Source organism: Syngnathoides biaculeatus, chromosome 6 (assembly GCF_019802595.1).
Source record: "Syngnathoides biaculeatus isolate LvHL_M chromosome 6, ASM1980259v1, whole genome shotgun sequence".
Lineage (NCBI taxonomy): Eukaryota > Metazoa > Chordata > Actinopteri > Syngnathiformes > Syngnathidae > Syngnathoides > Syngnathoides biaculeatus.
The window spans coordinates 31,124,184-31,145,229 of record NC_084645.1 but is presented as its reverse complement, the minus strand read 5'-3'; the positions used below and the strand labels follow the sequence as shown (position 1 = coordinate 31,145,229).

At 43.1% G+C, this 21,046-nt stretch overlaps 1 protein-coding gene across 2 annotated transcripts in view; it reads left to right on the top strand.

Annotated features, from left to right (window-relative positions):
• Positions 1-155: 155 nt before the first annotated feature.
• Positions 156-21,046, top strand: part of vwf (von Willebrand factor) — a 43,813-nt gene continuing 22,922 nt past the window's right edge. The window contains exons 1-25 of one of the 2 annotated variants that reach the window (XM_061823985.1): positions 156-202; positions 1,722-1,773; positions 2,722-2,865; positions 3,631-3,733; positions 4,125-4,333; positions 5,028-5,149; positions 6,561-6,780; positions 7,278-7,400; positions 7,515-7,626; positions 7,701-7,747; positions 8,595-8,731; positions 9,135-9,273; positions 10,451-10,551; positions 10,634-10,829; positions 11,314-11,529; positions 12,223-12,469; positions 13,514-13,608; positions 16,790-16,941; positions 17,519-17,622; positions 17,694-17,832; positions 17,917-18,051; positions 18,414-18,560; positions 18,646-18,786; positions 18,963-19,061; positions 20,681-20,837. In XM_061823985.1, coding sequence (XP_061679969.1) covers positions 200-202; positions 1,722-1,773; positions 2,722-2,865; positions 3,631-3,733; positions 4,125-4,333; positions 5,028-5,149; positions 6,561-6,780; positions 7,278-7,400; positions 7,515-7,626; positions 7,701-7,747; positions 8,595-8,731; positions 9,135-9,273; positions 10,451-10,551; positions 10,634-10,829; positions 11,314-11,529; positions 12,223-12,469; positions 13,514-13,608; positions 16,790-16,941; positions 17,519-17,622; positions 17,694-17,832; positions 17,917-18,051; positions 18,414-18,560; positions 18,646-18,786; positions 18,963-19,061; positions 20,681-20,837 — 3,340 coding nt within the window. In that variant the 5' untranslated portion in view covers positions 156-199. Of the gene's footprint in view, positions 203-1,721; positions 1,774-2,721; positions 2,866-3,630; positions 3,734-4,124; positions 4,334-4,700; positions 4,947-5,027; positions 5,150-6,560; positions 6,781-7,277; positions 7,401-7,514; positions 7,627-7,700; positions 7,748-8,594; positions 8,732-9,134; positions 9,274-10,450; positions 10,552-10,633; positions 10,830-11,313; positions 11,530-12,222; positions 12,470-13,513; positions 13,609-16,789; positions 16,942-17,518; positions 17,623-17,693; positions 17,833-17,916; positions 18,052-18,413; positions 18,561-18,645; positions 18,787-18,962; positions 19,062-20,680; positions 20,838-21,046 lie in introns of those variants that run through there. The other variant, XM_061823986.1, reaches the window with a different exon arrangement.

The following is a 21,046-nucleotide window of genomic DNA, read 5'->3' as shown; positions in this document are numbered from 1 at the left end:
TAAGCGCGTTTACAAGATCGCTCGCTCTCTTGCCTTTCCTTCATTGGAAGGGGAAAAACTAATTATTCACCCATCAATTTTCAGTACCACTTTTCCAAGCCCCCCCTTATTTTTTTTTTTACAAACCAGCATTCAAAGCGATGTTTTTTTTTTTTTTTTAAGTCTTCATTGAGCCTCACATGGCGGCACGGTGGATCAGATGGTAAAGCGTTGGCCTCACAGTTCTGAGTTCGATCCCAACCCCGTCTGTGTGGAGTTTGCATGTTCTCCCCGTGTCTGTGTGGGTTTTCTCCAGCGACTCCGATTTCCTCTCACATCCCAAAAACTTGCAGCATTAATTGAAGCCTCTAAATTGCCCGTAAGTGTGATTGTGAGCGTGTCTGTTTGTGTCTATGTGCCCTGCGACTGGCTGGCAACCAGTTCAGGATGTACCTCGCCTCCTGCCTGTTGACAGCTGGGATAGGCTCCACCACTACCCGTGACCCTCGTGAGGATAAGCGGCAAAGAAAAATGGATGGATGGATGAGCTTCACATGTTTTTGTGATGTGTAATTTTTAATGTAAACTCCACACAAGAATAATGGAGCCTGGATTTGACCCCTGAACTTAATTGTGAGGTGGATGTGCTAACCATTTCTCCAAAGTGCAGCCAACAAATTGTTATGAAATAATTAAAGGGGCCAGAATGATGGTTCGTGATAATTTCTCAGGAACAATTGTATCTTATTGCCTATAACATGGTAGTAAACTCAAGACCTGTAATTTCAACATGCTTCCTTGACACCAATTACTACTTACTTATTTGGCATCATCTTGTTGCATCTTACAGACTGTAGAAAAAAAAATGCAATTTGATCAGTAATTGGGCTATTTGTTGGGTTTCCAGGGGAAAAAAAATCACAAATATTGAGTGAAAATGTGTCTAGTCTCTTGACAAATATGTAGGAGATTACTACAGCACTTGTCCCGTGAAGTTTGTGTTTTCTGTTCATGCATATTAATCATTCAAGAAATGCAGCGGAATTTGCAGGAAATGTTTTTTTTTTTTAAATTTCCTCCAGGCTCCTAATTCTTTCCCCAGCTGATAGGTGATGTTTTTACCTTTTCCAAAGAACTCGTTCCCATTGTTTGCGTACAACTTTTGCCGTAAATTGCCCGTGTGTTTTTTTTTTTTTTTTTTTGCTTGTGGATACCAAACACTCAGTTCTCTCATGAGATATCCTCGCTGTCAGAATGTTTTGCAGCACAATTGTTTAGGTTGGCACTGACGCAGGCTTGTAGCAGCAGACTAATCACATAGCCAGACCATCCGCGGGCATATCCTGGTATTGTCTTATACTGATGCAGACTGATGGTGTCACTCTACATGCGTGGTCTGATATTCTGGCCTTCTTGACATAACGTGGTGTTAGGGGGAGGGATGTTAGGGTCGCAATGGCAGGGTGGGATGGACTTCTCTTGATATAAATTAAGAAGCTTTCAGTTGGGCTTTTGCGTTTTTGACCCCATTCTCACTTTAGCCTTTTTATTCAGGCAGTTCCACCATGTAAAGCCAGCTTTTTTTCTGGATTGTATTAGTCTTGTTTTTTACCATTTTTTTTTTTTTTTACAAGATTTGTATATAAGCTCAGTGTGGAGCCATGGAGGTAAAGTAATAATGTATCACAAAGTCAATTTAAGATCATGAAAATGAAGCGTGTCATTTTGTTTATATTTTTCAGTTGCGTGCATGCAGATGTCTGAGAGGAATTTGGCTTCTGCTACATCTGACAGGTGGGTGGAAAACAATCCCATAATTAACTCTGGTTATGTTTATCATTGACTCTCAAGTTGTGGTTTGCACGTCTGCTTCACAGTTGTGAGATTCTGCCTTTGAATCTTGTGTGGAGTTTGCGTGCTGTCACGCTGCTTTAGTGGGTTTCCTCCAAGAACTTTGTCTTCCTCCCACATTCCAATTTAAAGCTGCTAGCACCGATAAGCAGGCCTTTGCATCACTTTTTTTTAATGGTGATTTACTGATCCAGCCATCCAAGCTATCATCGGGCAGGTGGAAGGGTACACCCTGTACTGGTTGCCAGGCAATCGCAAGGCACATGGAGACAGACAACAATCGCACTCACAATCACGCCTAGGGGCAATTTAGAGTCCCCAATTACAATAATGCACGTTTTGGGATGTGGGAGGAAATCGGAGTGGCCAGAGAAAACCGAAGTAAGCACGGGGAGAATGTGCAAACCCCACACAGGTCGGGCCAGGATTTGAACCCCAGTCCTCGGAACTGTGAGGCAGATGATCATACCAGTCGTCCACCATGCCTCCTGAATTCCTGATATTTAAGTTATTAAAGTTTTGACGCTAAGCTCCAGCCGGAGGTGTAGGCAAAAGGGCTTGGTTACCCAGCAACAACAATCTGCTTCTGGCTGGGGCAATTTTTTCAAGATTCCTTTCGGAGGTCTCCTTGAGACTTTTTTGCATCTTGTTATGATTGAAAAATCACACCAATTTTTTACCAATTGTTGAAATCAAGGTCAGGGCCCAATTTTTTCCAACTTTCTTTTTAACTTTGTTCGCTACTGAGTGAGTTTTACTAGCGTGGAGTAGGAGGTCTTGTATCGTTAAACTCTGAAATGGGTAGCTTTGCAAGATAACGGGAGGGTTGTGTATTGTGTCACATGTGGTGCTCATAACGATGTTGACAATATTACGTTTGTGTGTGTAAAGCATGCGTGGCAGGTATGACGGGGAGATGCAGCCTGTTTGGACGACACCATGTTCACACCTTCGACGGGGTTCTGTACGAGTTTCCCGGCGACTGCAGCTACCTCCTGGCTGGGGACTGCAAACTTCGCTCCTTCACTCTGCTGGGTGAGCCCATCAAAGAAACATTGTAGAGCATCAGTGGTCATAGTGTGCTGGTTTTTATCCATTCATCCATTTTCTTAGCCGCTTACCCTCACAAGGGAGCCTATCCCAGCTGTCAACGGGCAGCAGGCAGGGTACATCCTGAACTGGGTGCCAGCCAATCGCAGGGCACATCGAGACAAAAAGCCCCACTCACAATCACACCTAGGGGGAATTTAATGTCCAATTAATGTTGCATGTTTTTGGGATGTGGGAGGAAACCGGAGTTCCCAGAGAAAACCCACGCAAGTATGGGGCGAACATGCGAACTCCAGACAGGCGGGACCGGGATTGAACTCGGGACCTCAGAAGTGTGAGGCCAGCGCTTTCCAACTCATCCACTGTGCTGCCCTGGTTTTTAGTTATTGTATTTTTTTTTCAAATCCTTTTATTTATGTAAAGCACATTGAGTTACCTCGTGTACGAAATGCGCTATATACATACATTTGCTATGCTTTGCTTACCCGTGGTGTAGAGACTATACAAGAGCTGTATCAAAAACTTTTTTATTTGATTAGGTTTTTAACAGATTGAGTTAAATACGAGATGCATTACAGTGCCGCTCCACATTGCTGCACACATTTAACAGATAAGAAAACATGCATTTATTGTTTAATGAATACCACTTTGGCGGTGACAATCAAGTACATTGTAAAGACACTTTTGTGTCAATGTGTTTCATTTTGGTGCGACAGAAGTAACACAATGTCCATTGTGATTCACCTTCAGGTGATTTTGTTGAGGGCAAAAGGAACGGCGTCACGTTGTTTCTCGGGGACGTCTTTGAGCTGCAACTGTCTGTCAACGGAAGACTGTCACAGGGAGAAACTAGGTAATACTGGACATCACATAGAAACTAAAGCAAGTGTTAATTTGTGTTTGGAGATAAGCTCTAAAAACCTGCGTGAACTTTTGAATTAAATTTTGAGATATAATGGTAAACTCTCCAACCATCTCAGTTGTCCAGATTTTTGGGGCGTATCTAAAGCCAAGCCCGAGAACACATTTGGCCTTTCTGGCATGAGTTGGCCATCGGAGGCTTTCCAGCACTTGCTACCTTGCTAGCCTGACGACGGTCATCAGCGTCATTCAATAAGTTACATAAAAAAGAAAAGAGATTCATTAATAGTTGATGTGTGTTCCGATACTTTTAAAATTGCAATGTAGGGAAGCTCATTTACAGTCTACAGTATCTTACGGGTTCCGTGCCTCTCCTCTTGCAGACTTAATCTTCCGTACGCATCGCACTCCGTCTTTGCCGGCCAGGAGCTGGGATTCTACAAGCTGTGGAGCGAGGAATTTGGCTTCACGGTGACCATCGACAACGCGGCCAACATCGCACTGACGCTAAGCGAAGGTCACGCCAACCACACCTGCGGCCTCTGCGGTAACTTCAATTCAGAACCGGCTGATGAATTCACCGCTCAAGAAGGTATGTCTATGGCAACTTGTACATCAGGCCGTTCATTCTGTGTGCTCAATGTTAAGACATCGTGTTCACTGATTTTGAAAATGTGAGCGACCTGACACATGACAGGGAAATAACAGGTGTCTCCTTACTGCTCTTAAAGCGTGTGAACAACGCAGCACACCACACACATATCTCCACCTAACAATCACGTCTCCTCCCCCAACCAGATGCCTGTTGTAGCACGAACATTGACTCAGGGAGGCAGCGTGCTATCACACAGCATCCAGACTCCTGCATAAGGATTTCCGATCGTAAATATTGAGTAGGTTTAACATTTCTGATTGTCAGCTTTGAGTGTTTTCCATGCAGATGGGCGAGGAAATATCCCTCACACCTCAGGGTAACCCCTCGCAATAATCTTTGTGATACATTTGACAGTCGCACCTACGCTGATTTTGATCACAAAGGAGGGAAGATGCTCAGATTGGGCCAAATTGTCGGTACGTGAGTACTGTAGCCCAATTTAGAACGGAATGAAAGGCTGTCCATTTTTCCAGGGAATTTCGGAAATGGTTTTCGTCATCAGGTCTTAGAAACAGGAAAAGAAGCGGTTCCATACAGGAAAAGATAACGAGTTAAGGAAAGGATCTAAAAAAACAAAGAGCAGATTAATGAAGAGGCTGTCAAGACCCTTATGCGCTATGCGTCATTTCAGGATTCCTCACAGAGGAAAGCTACGACTTTGCTAATTCCTGGGCGGTGAAAGGAGCAGGACAAGCCTGCAGACGCATCTCACCTCCCAGTCTGTCCTGCAACACCTCCAAAGACACTTCAGAGGTCAGGCGTCCCACACAGACACAGGCACGCATGCTCATGCTTTAGAAAATCCTTACCATCCTTGACTGAGAATCAAGAATGATCCAGGCACAACCTCTGAGATAAGCCACATACTACAAAAATAGGATGATTCTGATTCTCCATCTATCCATTTTCTTAACAGCTTATCCTCAACAGGGTTACAGGCATGCTGGAGCCTATCACAGCTATCTTCTGGGGAAAGGCGGGGCACACCGTGAACTGGTCGCTAGCCAATCGTGCGCCATATAGAAACTAACAACCATTCACACTCACTTCATTAACAAGGAAATCTTCTTCTTATTTTCCTTTTGACTTGTCCCGTTATGGGTTGCCACAGCATGTCATCTTTTTCCATCTAAGCCTATCTTGTGCATCTTCCTCTCTCTCACCCACAGTCCGCATGTCCTCCCTCACCACATCCATCAACCTTTTCTCTGGTCTTCCTCTAGCTCATTTGCCTGGCAGCTCCATCCTCAGCCACCTTCTGCCAATATACTCACTTTCTCGCCTCTGGACATGTCCAAACCATCAAAGTCTGCTATCTCGAACTTTGTTTCCAAAATATCCATCTTTGACTATCCCTCTAATGAGCTCATTTCTAATCCTATCCAACCTGGGAGAACCTCAGCATCTTCATTTCTACTACCTCCAGTTCTGCTTCCTGTTGTTTCTTCAGGGCCACCGTCTCTCATCCGTACATCATGGCTGGCCTCACCACTGTTTTATAAACTTTGCCCTTCATCCTCGCAGAGACTCTTCTATCACATAGAACACCAGACACCTTCTGCCAACTGTTCCACCACGCTTGGACCCGTTTCTTCACTTCCTTACCACACTCACCATTGTTCTGGATTGTTGACCCTAAATATTTGAATTCCTCCACCCTCGGTATCTCTTCTCCCTGTAGCCTCACTCTGCCTCCTCCGCCCCTATCATTCCCGCACATATATTTTGGTTTACTCCAGCTAATCTTCATTCTTCTTCTTTCCAGTGCATGCCTCCATTGTTCTAATTGTTCCTCCACCTGCTCCCTGCATTCACTGCATATCACAATATCATCTGCGGACATCATGGTCCAAGGGGATTCCAGTCTAACCTCATCTGTCAGCCTATCCATTACCACAGCGAACAGGAAGGGGCTCAGAGCTGATCCCTGATGGAATCCCACCTTAACAAGGAAATATGTTCTTGTTTTTTTAACATTTCAAACTTTTTTTTTTTTTAACACTTATAACATATTTATGACATGGCCTCGTCAACAAAGCCCATGCATCAGAAATTAGAGCACACTTTCACCTTTTGATGGTGTCTCTGAAATTCTTTTATTTTGAGGGGAGCAATCCTTTCCCATACAAATGAGCCAGCGTTCAGCCGGGTCTCCTTTTTGTAGATTCTGTCCAGCTGCAACATGTTGCAAACATCCGCCCTGTTCCTGCGCTGCGCCCACTTGGTATCACCCGACGCCTTCCTGTCCCTGTGCCAGAAGGAAGTGTGCCATTGCGGCCAGGGCAACAGCGAAGATTGCTACTGTCCAGTCCTTCTCGAATACGCCCGCACGTGTCACGCCCACGGGATGCTTTTACAAGGGTGGCAACAGGAGACAGAATGCTGTAAGTTGGAAAAATGCCATCAAATTATGCAAAAATAAGCAAAGGAGTGCAGATGTTCTTACAGTATTTAGTACTCAAATAGAAATATGCTGATGGTTTTTAGGCTAACAGAAGACAACACATTCACCACAAACGAGTGTCATATATAAGGCCATGGATGGGGAATATCTTGCTTCTATGAGTCTGTTTTGTCATTGTCGTATTACCCCCTGGTTCACGGTCCTCTATGGTGTCACAGTCATTGTTTTTTCTCTCTTATGAGCCCAGACAATTACACACCCCGTCGTGGTTAACTTTACTTCTCTATTTGTCTTTTTGAACATCATGTTGTCATCCACAAAGGTTAAAAAAAAAGTAAGGAGCCTGTTTTGATAAAGTTGAGAGTTCAAAGAAAAGATACCTGTTTTCAAGTGTGGGGAAGAAGACTAATTACTGAAACAAATGACATGTACTGTAACAAAGTATTTTCTTTTTAATCCTTTCTCACCACTGAACAGTTCCAAAATGTCCTATTGGAATGCACTACAGCGAATGCACTAAGTCATGCTCCACAACCTGCCATAGTCTCAACATCCAGGAGGTCTGCAAAGAAGAGTGCGTGGATGGATGCACATGCCCTGGTAACAAATCAACCCCCCCTGACCCCCGGCCTCCCACGACAGCACCCCAGCTTCTCATTTCCAACCCCTCCAGCTACAAGTCATACGTTGTATGAATGTGTGTTCGCTTTTCAGTGGGCAAAGTGTTGGATGGCACCCGGTGCGTGGAGGTGTCTCAGTGTTCCTGCGTGCATATGGGTCGACACTTTCCCCCTGGCTCCACCATTTCTCAAGATTGCAACACTTGGTGAGTCAACGCAGATGACAGTAGAAAGTGTGAAATAAGAGCCACTTATTGTGTTTTTTATTTGTCTCCCTTAGTGTGTGTCGACACGGTTCGTGGGAATGCACCAATGAAGATTGCCCCGGTAAGAGACATGAACACTATTCACATTGGCAGTATTTACCCTGTATGGTTGGAGGGAAACAATTGTATTTTTTTTACTCTCACGTGACGTAGTTTGGATATGTGTCCTGACAATGTTAACTCTTTTGTATTCAGAATTAGGCCCCTTCAAATTGTGTATAAAAATAGGAGGGTGTAAACACACTGATCAAATATACCTCGTCAATGTTAGCTTGACCTTACTGAAATACACTAGTGGGTGACATATACACAACAAAGTCGGCATAAACAACACAAATAAGCACATTTAAAAAAAAAAAACAACATTTGCAAATGTAAATTACAGATTAAGCATAAATATGCTTAGTGGGTTTTGGCAAGAAAGTTTGTAGAATTCTAAGAGAGTCTGTGAAATGGGATGTTCCCTTTTCGGGTGTTTCGTCTTTTGCAATTTGTCTTTTTTTTCAGTGTTGCTGGGTTTGTTAATGTGTTTTCTGAAATATAAAGCTGTTTCACAATTTGTCATTTTGCACATCCAGGCCACCGTACACTTGACTATGTACGGAAATAGGCAAACAAATGGATGTGGACATTAAATTGGAATTGAGTAATTGGACCTCCACGGAAAATCCGGCTTTATAATAGAGCCTCGTGATCACGTACACTTAAACAATTTATTGACATCCAGCACAAGATCAACTGCTAAAATTGTGCTTTCCTCCAGTTGCTAAATAAGGTAACTAAATGATTGGAAACGTCATGCAGCTCTTTTATTGGGGCTCATCATGCAAGTGTGGCTAATAAAGTGTCTTGTAGTGTTTGATGGTTTTGTGGTTAGTCTTCCTCATCTGGCTTCATATGCTCTGCAGGTGAGTGCCTGGTGGTGGGTCAGTCCCACTTCAAGACCTTTGACAACAAGTTCTTCACCTTCACGGGCCCATGTCAGTACATGCTGGCCCAAGACTGCACTAAGCGGGAGTTTTCTGTCATTATTGAAAATGTGCAGGTAACGGAGGCCCAAAACTGTTGTTTGCAAATTCTATCAAAGTAATGTATTTTTGTACATCGTAACTTAGAAGCTTGTACTGTCCTTTCAAGTCCTGGAAACAGTAGCAAATCATAATGTACTAATCTAGGTCACTGGTGGGGGGGATTCACGGCCATAAAAAGCGAGGGTTCACTTTATTACAAATTACTCTTCGGGATGTCTCATCCTTGTGGCAAATCCTCCAAAATATGACAACATATCCTGCAAATTCAGAAATTGATAACTTTCCAAAAATGATGGCTAAGATACATCATGTTCCATAAGAACTCGCATTTGACAGGCAAATATCTCAGGGTTTTCTTTCTGTCACTCTTTCTATGTCTGACAGCTGCTTATTAAACAGCTTGCTTTTGTCTTTTAGTGCGCCGATGATCAGGACGCTGTGTGTACCCGCTCTGTGACCCTCAGTCTGGCCAGTCTGGAGGACATGACAGTGAAGCTGAAGCACGGAGGAATGGTTTCTGTCAACGGCATGGACATCCAGACCCCAATGCACCACGGTATGGCAATTTGATGGGGAGTAGCTGCCGTTTGTCACCTGAAGACTGTGACACGTCATTGTGTACTTAGTGTTATATGTGAATTGCCTCGCTTGAGGATAAGTAGTCAAATCAGTGAGCTGGTTGAAAATGGAGGTTCCGAAGCTGGGCACACACATACCAAATTTTAATTACTTAATTGATTTTTTATTATTATTATTTTTATGTGAGAGACCTCACATGATAAGGAAAAAGGGTCAAATTTGGCCCAATTAGCATATGTAGGTATAGGGGGAGAGAGAGATTAAAATTACAGCCTGGCACGTATCCCCAAAGAAGCATGTTTTGCAGTGATTCATGACCATAACGTTATAATCTATGCACTGCCAAAACGACAATAGTTTTCTGAAGTTTGAAGTGGGCCGAAATATCCAAGTTTGTGCAGTCATAATTTAAGATGTGCATAATAAAGTTGTTCTTTGTCAGTCTATAAAGTAACTCGGACAACAGTTTTTTTTGGGGGGGGGTTCCCCAAAATGAGTCACTTTGAGGCTCAGCTGATAAAGCGTTGTCCTCACAGTTCTGAGGTCCCTGGTTCAATCCCGGACCCGCCTGTGTGGAGTTTGGATGTTCTCCACGTGCCTGCGTGGGTTTCCTCCGGGCACTCCGGTTTCCTCGCACATCCCAAAGATATGCAACATTAATTGGACACTCTAAATTGCCCCGAGGTGTGATCGTGAGTGCGGCTGTTTGTCTCCATGTGCCCTGCAATTGGCTGGCAACCAGTTCAAGGTGTACCCCGCCTCCTGCCTGTTGACAGCTGGCATAGGCTCCAGCACTACCCGCGACCCCCGTGAGGATAAGCGGCAAAGAAAATGGATAGATGACTCACTTTGATTGGCCTGCAAGGGTTTTTGTGTGGTCATGTGACTGACTTGAGCTATCTGATTAGTGAATTGGAGTCAAATGACACTAGTGAGCACGTTGGATGGGTGCCATTATTTACTATCTAATAGTAAATAAATTAAAGTAGTGACCGGTATATCAATCATTGTGACCGGCTAAAAGTATTCATTCTTTCTCACATAAATACTGAAGTACAATTAAAAAGTGTTTTTTTCTTTAGAGCTCAAATGCTTCTGTTATTAAAAGAACTTGACATACAGTATCTTAAACATCAACACTTCTCAATTTCCAGGTCGCTTGAAGATCCAGAGATCTGCCCAGTCATCTGTGCATCTAAAATTGGGAGATAACCTGCGTCTTGACTGGGATGGACGAGGCCGAGTGCTCTTAAAGGTGCATTAAATCACTCGTGGCACTTTTTGGTAAATTCCTGCGAGAAGCTTGGCCGTTTTAAAATGTCACTCACCTTTTGCAGCTCAGCCCATACTGGGAGGGGCGCACTTGCGGCCTGTGCGGTAACTACAATGGTAACCAAGGCGACGATTTCTTGTCCGCATCTGGGCTGGTCGAGGCAGGCCCGGTGGCCTTTAGTCAGTCCTGGAGAGTTAGTGGGGACTGCAAGTCCCCCCACAAATCCATGACCGATCCCTGTACCATCAACCCCAAAAGAGGTAGAAACACACACAAATAGTAACTCGGCCACACACAACTCAATACTACCTTGAACAATCATAATTGTCAGAGTTTAGGGTCAATGACAAATAGCAATAATTTGTGAATAGTAAATGCCCCTTCAACCCCAATAAATGTTAATAATTGCTGATACTGTACTGTACTGGATTACTATCACTACTGTTACTCCTAACAACGCCAGCTAGTCTTACATAGCATATAAAGATCATAGTCTTTAAATCAACATACTGTGTATTGCTTTAACATACTGTAAGTCTTTGACACCAATAACTTCTTTTCTAGTAGCCATCTTGTGGCACCTTACATCCTTACAAAAAGTCAAAAAATACACCCAAAGCCACAAATAGGTATATTTTTCAGTGAGTAGAATTGGATAGGCTAGGTGTCAAAGAAAAATAAATGCAAATTCACTAGGGTTGAATGCATACCTAATCTCTAATCTGCTGTGATCATTTTCCTTAGTTCATTTCGCGGAGGAAGGATGCGCCATGATAACGTCTGATGTGTTCAGCCCATGCCACTTCCTGGTCAATCCGGGTCCTTTCCAACGGTTCTGTCATTATGATGTATGTTCGTGTGTTGATGGCGAGGAATGCCTCTGCGCCGCCCTGGCCTCCTACGCAGCTGCGTGTGCTGCCAAAGGCGTGCTTCTCCACTGGCGTTCTCCATCGCTCTGCCGTAAAAACACTCCTCACTTGTATTTACAGTACTCACAAAAAGTTAGGGATACAATGCAAACCTACATACTTGCATTCCGGCACCTGTGGATTTACCGATTCAGATTTTTTTTCCCCATTGTATTTATTTGTATTTTTGTTTTTTTTATTTTTTATTTGAACCAACCCCCCAAATATTATTATCAGATTAGCCCCACTTATTCAGGAATGTTTGGGGATGGGGTTCTATTTACAGTGCAGTTATAATATGTGTCAATTATCCGTAGATTTTTGCTATTCGCTGTCTGGCTCTGTCAATCGGTGGGGTTCCCCAACTCCGTTATGTTGGGATTTTGGGTGAAATTGCAGGGTGAACCTGGAATGCACTGTAACTTTTACAAATGAATTTAATTTGACGATCTCAAAACTTGGCAATGGACATTTTCAACATACCAATTTGAATTAAACATGGTAATATACTGCCATTTGACAGAGTCATGGATCAAACAGCTGCTGCGAATTTTGGTGATCAGCTTTTTTTTGGGAGAATAGCAAGTTGTAGTAAACAAAGATCAAAACTAATCTTACCTGTGTTAGTTTCATTTATGTTCATTCTGAAAGTTCACCCAAAACCCGAAAGTTATCCCTAACTTTTTGCGTGCAAACTAATTGATTATCTGAAAGAACGACCCCACAAAGGGATTTTCATCCTTAGAGATGGAGTGCACCAAAGGCCAGGTGTACGAGGCTTGCGCAAGCTTGTGCGACCGCAGCTGCCGCTCCTTGTCTGGAGGAGAGGCGGGATGCGGAGCGGAGAGGGTGTGCGAGGAGGGTTGTTTTTGCCCCGCTGGAAAGTACCTGAGCGACTCCGGAGAGTGTGTGACGTCAGACCAGTGCTCATGTCTTCATGACGGACAGCTGTACCAGCCCAATGACGTCTATGCCGATCACAGCAGCATCTGGTCTGTTGGTGTAACCTGCAAATACACTTAGTAGACACAGTGTTATCGAATGCACCTTTATTCAGCCAATGAACTTATTTTACGTAAGAAAAACTTGTTGCGCACCACCAAACAAAAATTAAATAATGATGATCTCATTTCAGTTTACTCAAGAATTGACATAGTGTGAAATGTGGGCATCTTTAAACACAAAGCTGATTACCTACCTAGCTATAACATACAATTTTCAGTTTAATGAAAAGTAACGAGGATACTCAAATCAATGATACCATCAAGTGGAATTATTTGTTCCAATTGCCATCATACATCACTAGCGTAGTACAAAATACATTACGTGTCGTACACTAACAATAATTCTGAGACCAATTAAGTGAAATGAGACAATATCTCGTGGCACACCTGACAATGTGTAAAGAAACGTGTCATTTACGGCCTTATTTATTGTTTTTCATTCGTTGTACATGCAGTATAAGGCTTCAGGAGTGTCTATACTTAATGTAGAATATTTACTGTAATTATAGCTTTTGCATTAGTGTTGGTTAGTGACAAAGGCCTTCTGACTTGGATGCTTTGATGCCATGCTCCAACCACTTTGTACTGGATAGCCATTTAGCATCACCGATCTATCAAGCCTTGCTGATTCGAACTGGGCTCATTTGGGGTCATTTTCTGGTCACAACATACTAGCTCTAGAATTTGCCCAAAATACAGTGCAAAAATGGTTCACTTCTTGTTCACATGGTGTGTGTGTCTTTGATCATGTTTGTTTTTTTCTGTTGGAAAAGCTCTACAATGTATGGTTTGTGGGAGGGTCTTTTTTTTGTAGCATTAGAAAAAAACACATTGGCAAGCATGCAATCCAAAAAGATGGTGGAGCACACTAAATGTGTTAATTCTAAAATTTGTCCCAACAAAAACTAAAACAGAAATGACATTTAAAAAAAAGACTTTTAAAACATTTAAATTTCCTTTTAAAATGTAGAATACAGCATTGTTGTGGTGTAAATGTACTAAGGGCTACATTTGGCATGTGTTTATTTACAGCTACTGCGAGAATGGATCCATGCGTTGCAGCTCAGCCGTAACAAGCAATTTGCTGTCCGATCTCTTCTATGACGATGAACTGGCACCCTCCAGAGGTCTTCTTCTTCTTCTTTTCCTTTCGGCTTGTCCCGTTAGGGGTCGCCACAGCGTGTCATCTTTTGCCATCTTAGCCTATCTCCTGCATCTTCCTCTCTAACCCCAACTGCCCTCATGTCTTCCCTCACCACATCCATAAACCTTCTCTTTGGTCTTCCTCTCGCTCTTTTGCCTGGGAGCTCCATCCTCAGCATCCTCCTACCAATATACTCACTCTCTCGCCTCTGAACATGTCCAAACCATCGAAGTCTGCTCTCTCGAATCTTGTCTCCAAAACATCCAGCTTTGGCCATCCCTCGAATGAGCTCATTTCTAATCCTATCCAACCTGGTCACTCCGAGCGAGAACCTCAACATCTTCATTTCTGCCACCTCCAGTTCAGCTTCCTGTTGTTTCTTCAGTGCCACTGTCTCTAATCCGTACATCATGGCCGGCCTCACCACTGTTTTGTAAACTTTGCCCTTCATCCTAGCGGAGACTCTTCTGTCACATAACACACCAGACACCTTTCGCCAGCTGTTCCAACCTGCTTGGACCCGTTTCTTCACTTCCTGACCACACTCTCCATTGCTCTGTATTGTTGACCCCAAGTATTTGAAGTCGTCCACCCTCGCTATCTCTTCTCCCTGTAGCCTCACTCTTCCCCCTCCACTTTTCTCATTCACGCACATATATTCTGTTTTACTTCGGCTAATCTTCATTCCTCTCCTTTCCAGTGCATGTCTCCATCTTTCCAATTGTTCTTCTGCATGCTCCCTGCTTTCACTGCATATGACAATATCATCTGCGAACATCATGGTCCAAGGGGATTCCAGTCTAACCTCATCTGTCAGCCTATCCATTACCACTGCAAACAGGAAGGGGCTCAGAGCTGATCCCTGATGCAGTCCCACCTCCACCTTAAATTCCTCTGTCACACCTAAGGCACACCTCACCATTGTTCTGCTGCCATCATACATGTCCTGTACTATTTTAACATACTTCTCTGCCACACCAGACTTACGCATGCAGTACCACAGTTCCTCTCTTGGTACTCTGTCATAGGCTTTCTCTAGATCCACAAAGACACAATGTAGCTCCTGCTGACCTTCTCTGTACTTTTCCACGAGCATCCTCAAGGCAAATAATGCATCTGTGGTACTCTTTCTAGGCATGAAACCATATTGTTGCTCGCAGATACTTACTTCTGTCCTGAGTCTAGCCTCCACTACTCTTTCCCATAACTTCATTGTGTGGCTCATCAACTTTATTCCTCTATAGTTCCCACAGCTCTGAACATCCCCTTTGTTCTTAAAAATGGGAACTAGAACACTTTTCCTCCATTCTTCAGGCATCTTTTCGCCCGCTAGTATTCTGTTGAATAAGTTGTTCAAAAACTCCACAGCCATCTCTCCAAATTGCTTCCATACCTCTACCGGTATGTCATCAGGACCAACTGCCTTTCCAGTTTTCATCCTTTGTAGTGCCTTTCTGACTTCCCCCTTAGTAATCATTTCCACTTCCTGGTCCTTCACTCTTGCCTCTTCAACTCTTCCTTCTCTCTCATTTTCTTCATTCATCAACTTCTCAAAGTATTCTTTCCATCTATTTAGTACACTACCGGCACCAGTCAACACATTTCCATCTCTATCCTTAATCACCCTGACCTGCTGCACATCCTTCCCATCTCTATCCCTCTGTCTGGCCAACCAGTAGAGGTCCTTTTCTCCTTCTTTCGTGTCCAACCTGGTGTACATGTCTTCATATGCCTCTTGTTTAGCCTTTGCCACCTCTACCTTTGCCCTACGTCGCATCTCGATGTACTCCTTTCGCCTCTCCTCAGTCCTCTCAGTATCCCACTTCTTCTTCGCTAATCTCTTTCCTTGTATGACTCCCTGTATTTTGGGGTTCCACCACCAAGTCTCCTTCTCCCCTTTCCTACCAGATGACACACCAAGTACTCTCCTGCCTGTCTCTCTGATCACCTTGGCTGTCGTCGTCCAGTCTTCCGGGAGCTTCGGTTGTCCATCGAGAGCCTGTCTCACCTTTTTCCGGAAGGCTGCACAACATTCTTCCTTTTTCAGCTTCCACCACATGGTTCTCTGCTCTACCTTTGTCTTCTTAATCTTCCTACCCACCACCAGAATCATCCTACATACTACCATCCTATGCTGTCGAGCTACACTCTCCCCTACCACTACTTTACAGTCAGTAACCTCCTTCAGATTACATCGTCTGCACAAAATATAATCTACCTGCGTGGTTCTACCTCCGCTCTTGTAGGTCACTATATGTTCCTCCCTCTTCTGTAAATAAGTGTTCACTACAGCCATCTCCATCCTTTTTGCAAAGTCCACCACCATCTGCCCTTCAAAGTTCCTTTCCTGGATGCCGTACTTACCCATCACTTCTTCATCGCCCCTGTTTCCTTTACCAATATGTCCATTACAATCTGCACCAATCACAACTCTCTCGCTGTCTGGGATGCTCAGAACTACTTCATCTAGTTCCTTCCAGAATTTCTCTTTCAACTCTTGGTCACATCCTACCTGTGGTGCATAGCCGCTAACCACATTATACATAACACCCTCAATTTCAAATTTTAGGAAGGGCATCCGGCGTAAAAACTGTGCCAAACAAATATGAGCGTTCACCCTCCAGAGGTCAAATCCACAATTTATTTTAATGAACGCCATTTATTCTTAGGAATGCATTCCAGACCCACCAGCAATAGGTGGAAAAAAAACTAATAATGGGTGATGATTGGATAGGTAGGAATATTGTTTGTTGTCCTTTTATTCGGTTTGCAAGAATGGAATTATTGGAAATGCCCAGGATGCCCTTTTTCAATCTGTACCAGCTCGTTCAAAACATCTGTCAGATAATTGGATTTGTCATTAATATTTGATATTTAAATAAGCTTTTCTCTGAATCGATTGGTGAGTTTCCTAATTTCAATGCAAAAAACAGATATGCTAGACTGTTGTCTGACACATTAGTACCAATCAAGCTTTCTCGCAGTAGTAATCATGATAGCTGCCGAAATATAGCCCGAATCTAATGAAAATCATTGAGTACAGCAGCTAATGAGCGTGGCTTCTTTTGCCGTGCGACCACAGACTCTTACAAATCCTCGGTATGTATTAAAAAGAACTGTAAAAACTTAGCGATGAACTAAATGTGTGGCATTTAAAATTGCAGAGAGGCGCTCTACACAGTGCAGCCCTCCACTGGTCTATGCAAAATGTGAAGCAGGGGGAAAAGGCCTGGAATGTAACAGAAACTGCCAGAATGCCGACCACCTGTGCGTCTCCTCCGCCTGTATCCCCGGCTGTCTATGTCCACCCGGCACAGTAGGTAGCAGTAGCCTTGTGTGCAGCTGATAGTCTTTTTGATTGTATTTTAGAAATTAATGGCAGAGAATTTCCCACGGCTCAAGCAGACCAAAACTGTGACGTTTTAGTTTTAGGTCCTGGAACGCAACACATTTCTTCCATTTCATCAGACTCAGTAAAAAAGCCTACCCTTATCTTTTATGATATAAATCATATCCCATCCACTAATAATCTGTTTTTAACCAAAGCCCTCTGAGGGAAACTATTACTGTTATGTGGCCCCAAACAGAATTTAATTTGACATCCCTGTACCTGATTCTGACTACTTTGGAGTTATAGTAATATAAAGAATTATGTTTTAGGATGATTTATCCAATTTGGCCTCCTTGGCGCAAGGAATGGTGGGGGTCAGAGACTTATGGCTCGCTGGGAGAGATTGACTTTATGTGAATACATTTTCTGTGATGAACTTTGTGTTGCTTGAAAGGTGCTATAGAAATAGAGTAGAATGATGGACTTCATTGTCAAACTATTAACTGAGGGCATTTCTTAGACCAAATGGATCTGAAACAGAACTTGCTGACTGATATTTCAGGTACAACATCAAGGAGGCTGTATAGCGCCAGACCAGTGCCCTTGTTACTATAACGACAGGCCTTATGCGGCAGGACAGAGTATACCAGTGGACTGCAACACTTGGTAAACAGATTTTTATGACTACTGGTATATTCTTGCTGGTGGTTGCATGACCGACAGTATTGTCTTTGCAGCGTATGTGAGAAACAAAAGTGGCGGTGCACCAAGACCTTTTGCGATGGGGTGTGCCGCACCGTGGGGGAGGCTCACTACATCACCTTTGATGGGTTGAAGTACCCCTTTCCCGGTCTCTGCCAGTATGTCCTGGTACAGGTAAGACGCTTCAAAAAGAGATCTTCAATATCAAAAGTGTTTTCAAATCTATTTGTCCATTCTTTATACCTTCTTTACGAACAGGACATGTGTAATGGGGAAGAGGGGACTTTCCGAGTGCTTGTGCAAAATGAAGCCTGTGGCATTGTGGGACATCGCTGTGCCAAGTCTGTGTCTGTCTACTATCAGGGTGGATTGATTGTCCTGGAAAATGGAGAGGTACGTTGCGACTCGTGATTTTTTTTTCCTACTTTTTGGTCAACTAGTCAACTTGTCGACTGTACAACCCCACAACGAGATTAAAAGCACGATTGTAGACTAGTCACTAATTGCGTGTTTTTGGCTTGATGAGGCAGAGGTTGCTACGGCAGAAGTTGGTCGCTTCTATTTCTGAATGGGTAGCTTTAGAAATCGAGGGAGAACATGTTAAGGGGCAAAAAAAGCCAAGCATCAGCAGGAGTTTGAACATTTTTTTTTGGCCCATGCTATACAACAAAATAATGTACATACCAGTACTCTCATATTAGCTGTGGATTTTTGGTATGTTTTGAATTTATTGACATGTTTTGGTCATTGCTCAGGTAAGGACGAAAGCACCAGTACCACAGAATGCACAGGTGGAGATCATCCAATCAGGCCACTTCTACACACTATTGCTGGGGAAACACATTTCCCTGAGCTGGGACACGGGAACCCACCTTCTGATCCACTTATCGGCTGAATACAAGGTATGGATGTGTTTTTACAAAGATTTATTAATTATTTTTTTGCATTTTGACCCTCTTTCTTCCTGTAATTTCCCCACATGTATAGAGTCGGGTGTGTGGTCTGTGTGGTAACTTTGACGGGAACGTGAATAACGACCTAGTTAGCAGTAACAATCAGCTGGAAGTTGACTCATTGCACTTTGGGAACTCCTGGAAGGTTGCTCCCAGCTGTCCTGATGTCAGACAGGTGATGTACAAGATTCTGGCTCTTTTTCCTATTTCTACCATGAAACTACATTACTTTGTGTTGAAGTGGTTCATATTCAGATACAAAAAATGTATTTATCCCCTCTGGGCAGTTAAGGTAAATAAGTAGGTTAGGTTCTTTACATTGTAATGTTGCTCATCACGTTCTGTTTACAGATACTGCCTCCTTGTGCCGACAACTTTAACAAACTGTTAAAAGTTGAGCAGTCGTGCCGCTTGCTTCTCGGTCCCATCTTTAAAGGGTGCAACATCCAGGTGAGTGATTGGGTGAACGTGCCACCAAAAAAACTCAAATGATCAACTGCATCAACAACAAGTGCACTGAAATCTCAATGAACCTTTCCGATGGCGATCTTAAGCTCTGCCCCCTTAACCATGTCCCACATGCTTCCAAAATGGCGACTGAACAGAACATGCTTGAAGTCGATTCTCTATCACGTATTCCAGATAATATTGCGGTATTTTTTTGCCAAATCCGTCAGACTTGTCCAAGAGAGTTCTACAGAGAGGTCTCAACTATTTCACGCAAGGATAGGTACACGGAATTAAATTTTTGGACGGAGCAGGACGCAATGTCAGAGTTACAGCGAAATGTTGGTGATCGATGCAAAAAAGTTTCACACCTCACACACTTCATATTGAAATCCAACAGGATAAAAAAGTGGAATCGTATTGCACATGTAAAGCAGGGTGAGTCCTTTTTACTTGGAAAGATGAAGACTAATATCATTGTAGTCTTTATCAGTGAGTTAGGTTTCATCTTCTACAAGTGCATTTAAACAATGGTGATCAACTCAGTCAGTGCAATAGTCAACAGATGAAAAAGTTTGACTTGGCTCATAATCGAACCCAGTGCTCTGTCTTAAAAGTCTGATGTGATACAAATAGGCAAATAGACATTTCTCTTGCATGACATCATGCATTTACATATCACTAGCCCGACTCTTTGGCATAAAACATTACACACTTCATTCAGCAAGTCAGTAACAAGGTGAAAGTTGTTCTCCTGCAATGTATAAAGCACTGATAATAATTCAATCAAAGTCAGAGAAGATACTTCTCTCTCACTTACCTTCAAACATATAGCCTTGTGTTTGTTGATATTGTCCACATTTAGTTGTACGTGCGGTCTTCCGCTAGCCTTAATCCATCATAGAAACTTCGGCACCTGTGTTTTAGGCTTTGGAAAATGAATCAACCGGGCCCCTTCCAGCCTAGCAGGATATCTTTCATCAGAATTGCACATTGCCCAAGCGCATCTGAGGACCATTTTCTTCCTAACATTGACTTTTCCAAGCGCACGCTACTGACAATCAGCATTGCTTGTGGGACAATATGGCGAGAGGGGCGTGTCAAGCCAGGGGTTAAGACAATGCGGCTATCTGACTGGCTATTATTGTACAAGTGATTGACAGATCGGAAAGGTCCATTGTTGCCCAATGCAAGAATTTTAACAAAAATTATTTTTTTTTCTAGCGCCGCACTCTATCACACAAATATGTCGTCTAGTGTTATTAAAAAATGGAATACAGTCAAAATGGCTGCTTTAAACCAAAATGGCCAACTTCTTGCTCAATTTCATGGGTTCGTGGAAGTTTTCATGTGTCCTCTTATGATAAACATGTCCACCAAATTTAATATCGATAAGTGAAACTGGTCTTAGGGGCTAATTTTTGTATGAGTTTCAAGAGGATGATGGGGCCCTGAATAGGGGGAAGAAGAGTAATACAAAGGGAGATTTTGGACTCTCTGGTGCCATCTGACAGTATTAATAAGAAACCAAAATGTTTTGAATCTCTTTAGCTTGTGTGTGGTACGTACATTGAGTATCTATAGAAGGTTCTCAGCGTCCTTTCTCCCTTTTATGTCCACAGGTGGATCCACAGCCATATGTTGAGATGTGCATTGAAGCAGCGTGCACCTGTGCATCAGTGGCTGACTGCGCTTGTTTTTGTGACGTCATTGCAGCCTACTCTCAGGCTTGTTCACAGAAAGGTGTATCCATCAACTGGAGATCCAACGAACTTTGCCGTGAGTTTGATGAATATTTCTGTGTTCCTTTATAGCAGCAGTCCCTGACGTTTTTGTGACACAAACTGGTTTCACGTAAAGAGGTATTTTGATGTAGTCTTCAACCAGGCAGTCCCATCATGGGGTAATGACAGACAATGACACCTGAAATGTATTACTTGTGTCTCGCCTAGCCTATGCAGTAATTTAGTTTTGCTGCAGAAAATCCC